Genomic DNA, 12095 nt, shown 5'->3' on the forward strand with positions numbered 1-12095 from the left:
TGTACAGTATGTGTGTGTGTGTCGTGTGAGTGTGTGTACGTGTGTGTGTGTACGTGTGTGTGTGTGTGTACGTGTGTACGTGTGTGTGTGTGTGTGTGTACGTGTGTGTGTGTGTACGTGTGTACGTGTGTGTGTGTGTGTACGTGTGTACGTGTGTGTTTGTGTGTGTACGTGTGTGTGTGTGTACATGTGTGTGTGTGTATGTGTGTGCGTGTGTGTGTGTGTACGTGTGTGTGTGTTTGTGTGTGTACGTGTGTGTGTACGTGTGTACATGTGTGTGTGTGTGTGTGTGTACGTGTGTGTGTGTGTACGTGTGTACGTGTGTGTACGTGTGTACGTGTGTGTACGTGTGTACGTGTGTGTACATGTGTGTGTACGTGTGTACGTGTGTGTGTGTACGTGTGTGTGTGTACGTGTGTGTGTGTGTGTGTACGTGTGTTCGTGTATGTGTATGCGTGTGTACGTGTGTACGTGTGTGTGTGTACGTGTGTGTACATGTGTGTACGTGTGTACGTGTGTACGTGTGTGTGTGTGTACGTGTGTACATGTGTGTGTGTGTACGTGTGTACGTGTGTACATGTGTGTACGTGTGTACGTGTGTACATGTGTGTGTGTACGTGTGTACATGTGTGTGTGTACGTGTGTACGTGTGTATGTGTGTACGTGTGTACGTGTGTGTGTGTGTACGTGTGTGTGTGTGTACGTGTGTGTGTGTGTACGTGTATGTGTATGCGTGTGTACGTGTGTACGTGTGTGTGTACGTGTGTACGTGTGTGTACGTGTGTACGTGTGTACGTGTGTGTGTGTACATGTGTGTGTGTACGTGTGTACATGTTTGTGTGTGTACGTGTGTACATGTGTGTGTGTGTACGTGTGTACATGTGTGTGTACGTGTGTACATGTGTGTGTGTGTACGTGTGTACATGTGTGTGTGTACATGTGTGTGTGTGTACATGTGTACATGTGTGTGTGTACATGCCTTTTTGCGAGTCCTGATTAAAGACAGCTGCTTGGGGCCCAGAGAGACGTACCGGTTGCCCCCCTCCCAAATCTTCCAGAGTCTTAACCCCCCCCCACTTAAAACGCCTCCCCCCACTCTCCGCTTCTTTGGCCTATACCTTCGTCCTCTCTCCTTCCTTCCTTCTATCCTCTCTCCACCTCTCCCTCTCTCCCTTCCCCTACCTCCTCCTCCCCCTACCCTCCCCTCTCTCCCCCTACCCTCCACTCTCTCTCCCACCATCCCCTCTCTCTCCCCCTACCCTCCCCTCTCCCCCTACCCTCCCCTCTCTCCCCCACCCTCCCCTCTCTCCCCCTACCCTCCCCCTCACACCCCCTACCCACCCCACACTCACCCCTACCCTCCCCTCTCACCCACCTCCCCTCCACCCCTACCCCACCCCCCACCCCACCCTACCCCACACCCCTCACCCCACCACACACCCACCACCCCACCTCACCCCCCACCCCCCCCACTCACCCAACCCACACCACTCCCACCCACCCCACCTCCACCCCACCCACCCCTCACCCCCCACCCCCACCCCTCCCCCCCTACCCACACCCCTCCCCCCACCCTCACCCACCCCCACAACCCCACCCACCTCCCCCCACCCCCCACCCTCCCCCACACCCCCACCCCACCCCACACACCACCCACCCCACCCCTCTCACCCCCTACCCCCACCTCACTCCCCCACACCCACCCCTCTCACCCCCTACCCACCCCACACCTCCCACACCCACCCCACACCCTCTCTCCCACACCCACCCCACACCACCCCCACCACCCCTACCCTCCCCACCCCACCACCCACACCCACCCCCACCCACACACCCCCCCACCCACCCCACTCCACCCCACCAACCCCCCCCTACCCACCCCTCAACCCCACCCACCCCACCCCCACCCACCCCACACCCCACCCTCCCCCACACCCCACCACCCCACCACCCCCACCCCCCCCACACCCCCACCCTCCCCTCCTCCCCACCCCCCACCTCCCACCCCACCCTCAACCCTCCCCCCACCCACCACCCCTCACCCCCCACCCCACCCTCACCCCCTACCCACCCCACACCCCCTACCCTCCCCCACTCCACCCACCCTCCCCACTCCCCACCACCCTCCCCACCCTCCCACACTCCCCACCCACCCCCACACCACCCCCCCCACACTCCCCCACCACCCCACACTCCCCCACCCCTCCCCCTCACTCCCCCTACCCTCCCCTCTCTCCCCCTACCCTCCCCTCACCCCCCTACCCTCCCCTCTCTCCCCCACCCTCCCACCCTCCTCCCCCTACCCTCACCCTCTCCCCCCTACCCCTCCCCACTCTCCCCCCTACCCACCCCTCCTCTCCCCTACCCTCCCCACACTCCCCTCCCACCCCTCTCCCCCCTACCTCCCCTCTCACCCCCTCACCCCCCTCTCCCCCTACCCTCCCCTCTCACCCCTACCCACCCCACACTCACCCCACCCCACCCCACTCTCCCCCTCACCCCACCCCCTCTCTCCCCCTACCCCACCCCCTCTCACCCCTACCCTCCCCTCTCTCCCCCACCCCACCCCTCCCTCCCACCCTCCCACCCTCCACCCACCCTCACCCCTCTCCCTCCCCTCACACCCCTCCCCCCTCACCCTCCCCTCTCTCCCCTCCCCTCCCCTCTCTCCCCTACCCCACCCCACCCCCTACCCTCCCCTCTCTCCCCACCCTCACCTCTCTCCCCCCTCACCTCACCCTCTCTCCCCCCTCCCCTCCCCTCTCTCCCCCTACCCTCCCCCTCTCCCCTCCCACCCCTCCTCTCCCCCTACCCTCCCCTCTCTCTCCCTACCCTCCCCTCTCTCCCCTACCCTCCCCTCTCTCCCCCTCCCTCCCCTCTCTCCCCCTCTCCTCCCCTCTCTCCCCCTACCCTCACCTCTCTCTCCCCTACCCTCCCCTCTCTCCCCCTACCCTCCCCTCTCTCTCCCTACCCTCCCCTCTCTCTCCCTACCCTCCCCTCTCTCCCCCTACCCTCCCCTCTCTCCCCCTACCCTCCCCTCTCTCTCCCTACCCTCCCCTCTCTCCCCCTATCCTCCCCTCTCTCCCCTACCCTCCCCTCTCTCCCCCTACCCTCCCCTCTCTCCCCCTACCCTCCCCTCTCTCTCCCCTACCCTCCCCTCTCTCCCCCCTCCTCCTCTCCTCCCCTCTCTCCCCCTCTCCTCCCCTCTCTCCCCCTATCCTCCCTCTCTCCCCTACCCTCCCCTCTCTCCCCCTACCCTCCCCTCTCTCTCCCCTACCCTCCCCTCTCTCCCCTACCCTCCCCTCTCTCTCCCCTCCCCTCCCCTCTCTCCCCTACCCTCCCCTCTCCCCCCTACCCTCCCCTCTCTCCCCTACCCTCACCTCTCTCCCCTACCCTTACCTCTCTCCCCTACCCTCCCCTCTCTCCCCTACCCTCCCCTCTCTCCCCTACCCTCCCCTCTCTCCCCCCTACCCTCCCCTCTCTCCCCCTACCCTCCCCTCTCTCCCCCTACCCTCCCCTCTCTCCCCCTACCCTCCCCTCTCTCCCCCTACTCTCCCCTCTCTCCCCCTACCCTCCCCTCTCTTCCATACCCTCCCCTCTCCCCCCCTCCCCTCCCCTCTCTCCCCCTACCCTCCCCTCTCTCCCCCTCTCCTCACCTCTCTCGCCCTACCCTCCCCTCTCTCCCCCTACCCTCCCCTCTCTCCCCCTACCCTCCCCTCTCTCCCCTACCCTCCCCTCTCTCCCCCTACCCTCCCCTCTCTCCCCCTACCCTCCCCTCTCTCCCCCTACCCTCCCCTCTCTCCCCTACCCTCCCCTCTCTCCCCTACCCTCCCCTCTCTCCCCTACCCTCCCCTCTCTCCCCCTACCCTCCCCTCTCTCCCCCTACCCTCACCTCTCTCCCCTACCCTCCCCTCTCTCCCCCTCCCCTCCCCTCTCTCCCCCTACCCTCCCCTCTCTCCCCCTACCCTCCCCTCTCTCCCCCTACCCTCCCCTCTCTCCCCCTACCCTCCCCTCTCTCCCCTACCCTCCCCTCTCTCCCCTACCCTCACCTCTCTCCCCCCTACCCCCCCCTCTCCCCCTACCCTCCCCTCTCTCCCCCTACCCTCCCCTCTCTCCCCCTCTCCTCACCTCTCTCCCCTCTCCTCCCCTCTCTCCCCCTACCCTCCCCTCTCTCCCCCTACCCTCACCTCTCCTAGGCCTGACCCTGACACACACCAACTCTCTCCCTCAGCACTGAAGGTCAGGGCCAGATTACAGGCTTGGGTTTCATCCTCTGAAGTGAAGAATAATCATGGGCTGGGAGATTGGTAAATAGCACCAAGGGGCCCAGGCCCACTGTCATTACGTAGGGAGGCAGGGGAGGGGAGAGGGGCTTGCTCACCTAAACGCATGCAGATGTGGCAGATTCCAGTTGAGTTTAGGTTGTCAAAGGTACATGGAGTTCTTTCTCTCTTTCTTTCTTCTGGCCTCTCTATTTTTGGGGGGATCCTTGATCCAACAGGCTGACATTTAATTTCAAAGTAATCTTGAACGTTGTGGAAGGTTGTGGAAGGTTGTGGAAGGTTGTGGAAGGTTGGGATCTTCCATAAAGAGTTAAAGCTGAGTTGTGTCCTTTAGGTTCCTGCGCTGTTCCTGAGGCTTGTGCTGCAGTTTGTTCTCATTGTTTCCATATTGATGCAGTTGTGATTAAAAACCACTCGTTGTGCTGTGTGTGTGTGTGTGTGTGTGGGATAGCATTGGAATTCTGTCGTTAATCACTCCCATCCTACAGTATCCGCCAGGAATTTTCCATCCGACAATTTGACTCTGATTCTGAATAAACAAACACACTTATCATGCTCATGTTCCAAAGCTCTCAACAAGTTTCTCGCTTCGAAATTTGCCAGTTATTAACTGATATATCACTCAAAATGTCTCAGGACAGTTCACATTAACAATTCATCAAGTGATGTTCTCAATTAATAATCGAGACAAAATAGAGCTGTTTATTCCCTCAAATCAGTCCATTATGAAACCCAAAGCCCTCATAAAAAAAAAAAACTCCCTGTCAAGTAGAATAAGAACAAATAGGTTAGTCCTCTTCCTTGGAGCGGTCCAGGATGATGGAGTGTGTATGGATTTTTGGATGGATGCAGGAGTGAGTTTGTGGGAGTTGGAGGGATGTTGAAGCTTGGCAGTGGCGGTACTCTCCCTGACCCAGACGCTGAAACACGATAAGCGTGCAGATGTTCAAAGTGTTTGGCTGTAGAGGAGCCGCCAGCCGCCAGCCTCCAGCCCTCTCATCTCCCAGCCTCTCCAAGTAGGAAATGCTTCAGCTGGAATGGTTTGTTTTCTCTGCATCTGTGGTCAAAAGAACTGTAGATTCACTTACATCTCCCTCATTCTTTTTCTCCCTCCCTCCCTCTCTGCCTCTGCCTCTCCCTCTCTCTCTCCCTCTCTCTCTCTCTCTCTGTCCTTCTCCTTCATCTCCCTCTATCCTAGGAGTTTCCAAGTGGTGCGCTGAAGGATGGACCGTTCTTAGACCATCACTGTCCCCTAGAGGGTAGGTAGACCACCACTGCCCCCTAGAGGGTAGGTAGACCACCACTGCCCCCTAGAGGGTAGGTAGAAGAATGCAACGTATCATCCTTCTTTGAATGGATTTGCATAGTAGCATTCCTGGTATCCTCTCTCGAGCACCTTCATCTCTAGACCACACTGTCAGTGTATTTCTGCACTCGGGCCAACTAGATGTCAAAGAAAAACAAAAACAAAAATATGTTCAGGTCTTTTGCTAGCATATCAGCCCAATAGAGCTCTCGAGTCTTCTGACGCTGGTTTTCTCTGTGTACCACATGTACAAAAGATTTGGTGAGGCTGCATTCTCATTTTATGCACCCAAATTGTGGAATGCACTGCCAGTTTACAATAGGGATGCAACCTCAGCAAATATGTTCAAGTCAAGACTAAAAACCCATCTTTTTAATATTGCCTTTAAATGACTAAATAATTAAATGATATATAATGATTGGAGCACTTTGAGCTGCAACGTTTGCAGGAGCTATACAAATAAAAAGTTGTTATTATTATTATAATTATAATTATTATTATATTTGGACTGTATAACAGGAATTGATATGCTCAATTTCACTTGAACCCATGATGAAAGTTCATGGTGAAACCAATTCCAATTCAAAGTTACATACATTGTATTTAAACAAGCCTGTTATGTGTCCTGGTGTGTGTGTTCCAGTGGTGCTCCCTCCGGAGAAGGCGGAGGGCTGTGAGAGCTACCTGCGCTACCTCCACTCAGACCAGGGGGCGCTACTGAGGGACCCCAGCAAAACCTCGGCCAAGAAACGCATCAGTCTAGATGTAAGACACTTAGACACACATCAGTCTAGATGTAAGACACTTAGACACACATCAGTCTAGATGTAAGACACTTAGACACACATCAGTCTAGATGTAAGACACTTAGACACACATCAGTCTAGATTAGACACTCTTCCCACTTTGTTTGTCTGTGTATAGAGCTTCCTTTGATTGTCGACGCTTCACGACGCTGTTGCATCCTGATTCTGTTTAGAAACTCAGCAGAACGCAATTGCATGTTTATTTTTTTTCTTTTCTCTATTTGATGTGCGTACTCGCATGTTTTAAAGAAGGGCTGGAGATCCGCTCTGCACTGATCAGTCTGAGTTACGTAAAGCATGGGGGAGAACATGAAGCCATAAAGGGCTGTTGTTCTCCCGGGAGTCTTCTCCTGTAGACGTAGAGAGCCGCTCCGAGTGGGAGCACCCCCCCCTGCATGCCTGCAGTCGGACCCTGGCTCTCCAAACGTTTATTTTTCCAATTACAGTCATGTTACCAGATACCTCTGAATCAAAGTTAACTGCCAAAAAAGCTGTAACTGAGAATTGTGGTTCAAGTCTGTTTTTTTTTTCCTGGAATAGGAATAAAGACATGGGGGTAGGGGTACAGTGGTAGGGCATTCCACCTCCCTTTTCTCCCTCTCTTCCACAACAGCAAGTAAGGGGAGTTAAAAGGGGCTCTTTGCTGAAATGTTATTCTTTCACTGATTTATATGTTCTTGCTTTGAAAAAGCAGTACTGTGGATTGAAGAGATGCTGCAGTGAGCGAATGGATTTCGTTTGCTGCCCTCTGCTGTTCATAACAGTGACATTGTTTTGTTATGGCATAGGAGAAAAAAAGTAGCCAACTGTCAGTGCAACACAACACCCCAGTGTCAGCCGAGATGAATAAATGCAAGAACAAACTGAATGTGATGGAGATATTCAACCACTCTTGTGGGTTGGAATGTCGAGTCAATAATAGGATTTGTGTTGTTCCCTGTGTCAACAGGACCTGGAGTGTGCTGTGTCAGTGGAGGAGGATCATCGTCAGGAGTGGATCTTCACCCTCTATGACTTCGACAACAGTGGCAAAGTGACTAAAGAGGTAAGGATGCTCATATACTACGTGTATATCGACTGTGGAGCATGTCTCTTTACCTCATTCTTAAAACCTTTCTAAACCCTAACCTTTTTAAAAAAAAATCTTAGGCCTTAAAACCTACTTTTTTAATAGAGCCTTTTTTTTTGCCTTTTAATTGAAAATGTTTATTGTTTTATCTTCTTGTTTTAATTGTAGCACTTTGAGATTGTCAATACTGAAACCTACTGTATGCCTTTGTCTACGATAACCTTTATACCTTGTCAGTCAGTCAAGTTTATTTATACAGCACATTTACAACGACAAAACAGCCGCCCAAAGTGCTTAACAGATAAAACACTAGTAAAATAAAACAACAAATAAAAATACACAAAAACAAAAACAAGGTGCAATACAGAATACACCAGGTACAGAGATAAAAGTGCAGAAAAGTGCAGTTGTGGGGAGGCAGGCTCACCTCAGGTCAAAGGCCTGGGAGAAGAGGTACAGTATGTCTTAGCTAAGGTTTTAAAAGCCTCTGCGCTCTGGGCAGATCTGACGTGGAGGGGGAGGCTATTCCAGAGCCTAGGGGCTGCCTTTGCGAAGTCTCTATCCCCTCTGGTTCTGAGCCTGGTCCTAGGGACCTCCAGCAGCAGCTGGTCAGCTGACCTTAGGGCTCTGGATGGGGTATGGTGGTGCAGGAGATCAGCCTAGTACGGCCTGCCTGCGGAGGTTTAGGGATTCGAAGGTCGTAACGCTTGTTATCGTCCGTTCTTTCAGGACATGTCCAGTCTGATGCACACCATCTATGACGTGGTGGACGCGTCTGTCAACCACTCCTGCCACAGTAAGAGTAAGACCCTGCGTGTCAAGCTGACCGTCACCCCAGAGCCCAAGGCTCGCAGGAGAGACACCAGCACTGCAGGAGCAGGTACATCCCCCATCATACCCCCCCCATCATACCCCCATCCCCCCCCCCCCCCCCACACACACACATTCTTACATGGTCTATGAACTCTTCAGCACGGATATCTGTTGCGGGGGTCTTCATCTGAAGCTGCTTACGTGGTGGTCTCTCTCCTCAGAAAGGGAGCTCGGTCGCTGTCACCAAGACGAGGGCCGATCGGCGGACAGACGGCTGTCCTCCCACATCAGGTGAGCGCATGCACACACACCTCAGTATCCACTAGACGCCGCTGTCTTTGACCCCCAAACACGGCAATAATAATAATAATAATAATAACTTTTATTTGTATATTTGTATAGCGCTTTTCCTGCAAACGTTGCAGCTCAAAGTGCTCCAATCATTATATAATCATAATTTAATTATTTTGTCATTTAAAGGCAATGTTAAAAAGATGGGTTTTTAGTCTTGACTTGAACATATTTGCTGAGGTTGCATCCCTAATGTAAACTGGCAGTACATTCCACAATTTGGGTGCATAACATGAGAATGCAGCCTCACCAAATCAGTAGTTCCTACGTGACCTGTCCCGTCCTCTCACGTGTGGGGTGTGTTGTGTGTCTGTGTGGGGTGTGTTGTGTGTCTGTGTGGGGTGTGTTGTGTGTCTGTGTTGTGTGTGTGTGTGTGTGTGTCAGGGGGGGCCAGAGCAGCGACCCTCCAGAGGGACAGCACTACTGCGTGGACGAGAACACGGAGAGGAGGAATCACTACCTGGACCTGGCCGGGATAGAGAACTACACCTCCAGGTTTGAAGGTTCGTATCGTCTCTCTTTCCCAGGGTGTATTTCAACGCAGTGTGTGTTGTTTCCAAACCGTTCTGATAATTACCGTACAACGTGTCGCAAACGAAACATTACAATGTGTCGTAACACATGACAAACTTGAATCGTGAGAGGATGAAGTACCATTGCACTGTAATAATAATAATAATAATAATAATAATATAATAACCTTTGTTTGTATAGCACTTTTCCTGCAAATGTTGCAGCTCAAAGTGCTTTAATCATTATGATATAATCATCATTTAATTATTTAGTCATTTAAAGATAATATATTAAAAAGATGGGTTTTTAGTCTTGACTTGAACATATTTGCTGAGGTTGCATCTCTAATGTAAACTGGCAGTACATTCCACAATCTGGGTGCATAAAATAAGAATGCAGCCTCACCAAATCTCTTCTGTAGTCAAATGTACTGTACTATATTTATATTTTCCCCCAGAGCTTTGACTTGACTTAACATATCCAAATTCACCTGTCTTCCAGGATCCACCCCTCCCCCACCCCCTCAGGAGACCCACACGCGCCACGCCCACACCCACGCCCAGTCCCAGTCCCAGTCCCAGTCCCAGTCCCAGAGTCGCTCGCGCTCGCAGGAGCCGGAGGCCCACACGGCCCACCAGCGCCGCTCGCAGGTCATGGGTGAGAGCTACGCCCCCGCCGCCGAGCCCCGGGGCAGAGGCCCCCCACACTTCCTCAAATCCCCCAAAGGGACGTCCAAAGGCGGCGGAGGAGGAGGAAACAGCGGCGGCGGCAAGTCCGGTAAATGTCACGGCGGGTACTACCCCCCCCTGCAGGCCATGCTGCACACCGGGGCACAGGACGTGTACCACCTTCCCCACCTCCCCCACCAGACCCACCAGACCCACCCCTCCCAGCCCTCCGGCCACCACCAGCACCCCCTGCAGCACAGCCACAGCAAACGGCTGCGGTCGAAAGCCAGGGAGGCCGTGTCTCCGTCGAAAACCCCCCTGTCCCCTCACTCCCACCCCCAGCAGCCCCCGCCCGCACCCCCCCCCGGCCTGGAGAGGGAGCAGGCGTCCGGGCCTCCCGGCAGCCCTGGGTCGGTGGTGCCTCTGGTCCAGCGCCATGAGCACCACCATCACCACGAACACCATCACCACCACCACTACCACCATTACCACCAGACATGACCGCAGTTAAGACCGCCACAGAGACTGAGACTGGGAAGGATCAACCGTGCCAAGTCTGAAGTACTCAAACCTCCTCCTAAGGGAATGTCTCCACTTCTGTCCCGGATTTAACCCCCTCCGCCATCTTGTCACCAGGCTGCCAAGCTATCCTGAGATATCCTGAGATATCCTGAGCTATCCTGAGATATCCTGAGATCAGACAAACAAGAAGTGGTGGATGATAAAATGTGGCTCATGGGGATGTGAAGACACGATGCAATTTTGAAAAGACGTTTGGCACAATTCTGAATGGAATGAATTTCCTGCTGGACTACTCTGCTATATAACCCATTTGGAGAAAGGGAACCAATATGGTGCAGATCTACGTGGAGGGAAAGGGATTCCAATATGGTGCAGATCTACGTGGAGGGAAAGGGATACCAGTATGGTGCAGATCTACGTGGAGGGAAAGGGATACCAGTATGGTGCAGATCTACGTGGAGGCCATCCAATGTCACATCATTTCCTTCTCGATGCTGAAAATAGATTTGTGTGTTCCCAGAAGCTATGTCAGAGTGGGATGTGTGTGGTGTGTGTGGGAGGATCTCAGGTGTAAGGTGCTGCTCCTTAGCTTTTCTCAGAAGGCTATTTCCTCTTGGGAACCTGCTGCAGACTGGAAGGTTTCCAAACCAGGAGGAAAAATATGAAATCACCACTGCCAGTTTTAATGCAGAAATCTCTCTCTATATGTATAAAAATCTATATATGTATACACATGTTACTGTATAATTATACTGTATATGCATATTTCATCATGGATTATAATTATGCATATGATTTTTCTCTTTTATATATTTTAATAAACATATAGTTCATTCATATTGTGGAATTTCATTTGTTTTGGTCCTCAAACAAGAATAAATGGTTACACAGTATTCATAGTGTGGTGCACTACTGCCACATTGTGGTTCCAAATATGACAAATACAACATTGAAAGCATTACACCGGCATGTAGGAAAGAAAGCCGCTAGAGAACAGCTTATGACGTCTGGCCACAGGGACAACATTTGAAAAGTAGCCATTTGACTAACACTGACTCATTTACCAACTGGTTTATTAATGTGTACTGTCCCTGGTCAATAAAATAAATGAATAAAAAAATCAGAGGTGGGATACAGCAGGACACTAGTTTAGGAGGTGGGATACAGCAGGACACTAGTTTAGGAGGTGGGATACAGCAGGACACTAGTTTAGGAGGTGGGATACAGCAGGACACTAGTTTAGGAGGTGGGATACAGCAGAACACTAGTTTAGGAGGTGGGATACAGCAGGACACTAGTTTAGGAGGTGGGATACAGCAGGACACTAGTTTAGGAGGTGGGATACAGCAGGACACTAGTTTAGGAGGTGGGATACAGCAACACTAGTTTAGGAGGTGGGATACAGCAGGACACTAGTTTAGGAGGTGGGATACAGCAGGACACTAGTTTAGGAGGTGGGATACAGCAGGACACTAGTTTAGGAGGTGAGATACAGCAGGACACTAGTTTAGGAGGTGGGATACAGCAGAGACACTAGTTTAGGAGGTGGGATACAGCAGGACACTAGTTTAGGAGGTGGGATACAGCAGGACACTAGTTTAGGAGGTGAGATACAGCAGCAACACTAGTTTAGGAGGTGGGATACAGCAGGACACTAGTTTAGGAGGTGGGATACAGCAGGACACTAGTTTAGGAGGTGGGATACAGCAGGACACTAGTTTAGGAGGTGGGATACAGCAGGACACTAGTTTAGGAGGTGGGATA

At 52.8% G+C, this 12095-nt stretch overlaps 1 protein-coding gene across 1 annotated transcript; it reads left to right on the forward strand.

Annotated features, from left to right (window-relative positions):
• Positions 1–5481: 5481 nt before the first annotated feature.
• On the forward strand, positions 5482–10310 carry LOC308175341 (protein naked cuticle homolog 2-like; the record flags this gene model as incomplete). Its single annotated transcript, XM_080551020.1, has 7 exons — positions 5482–5542; positions 6233–6354; positions 7345–7440; positions 8194–8344; positions 8499–8568; positions 9013–9131; positions 9643–10310. Coding segments are annotated over 7 exons (1287 nt in total), but the record flags the coding sequence as incomplete, so codon positions are not given.
• Positions 10311–12095: the final 1785 nt, after the last annotated feature.

This window comes from Nansenia antarctica (genome assembly GCF_963989245.1).
Source record: "Nansenia antarctica genome assembly, contig: SCAFFOLD_446, whole genome shotgun sequence".
Classification (NCBI taxonomy): domain Eukaryota; kingdom Metazoa; phylum Chordata; class Actinopteri; order Argentiniformes; family Microstomatidae; genus Nansenia; species Nansenia antarctica.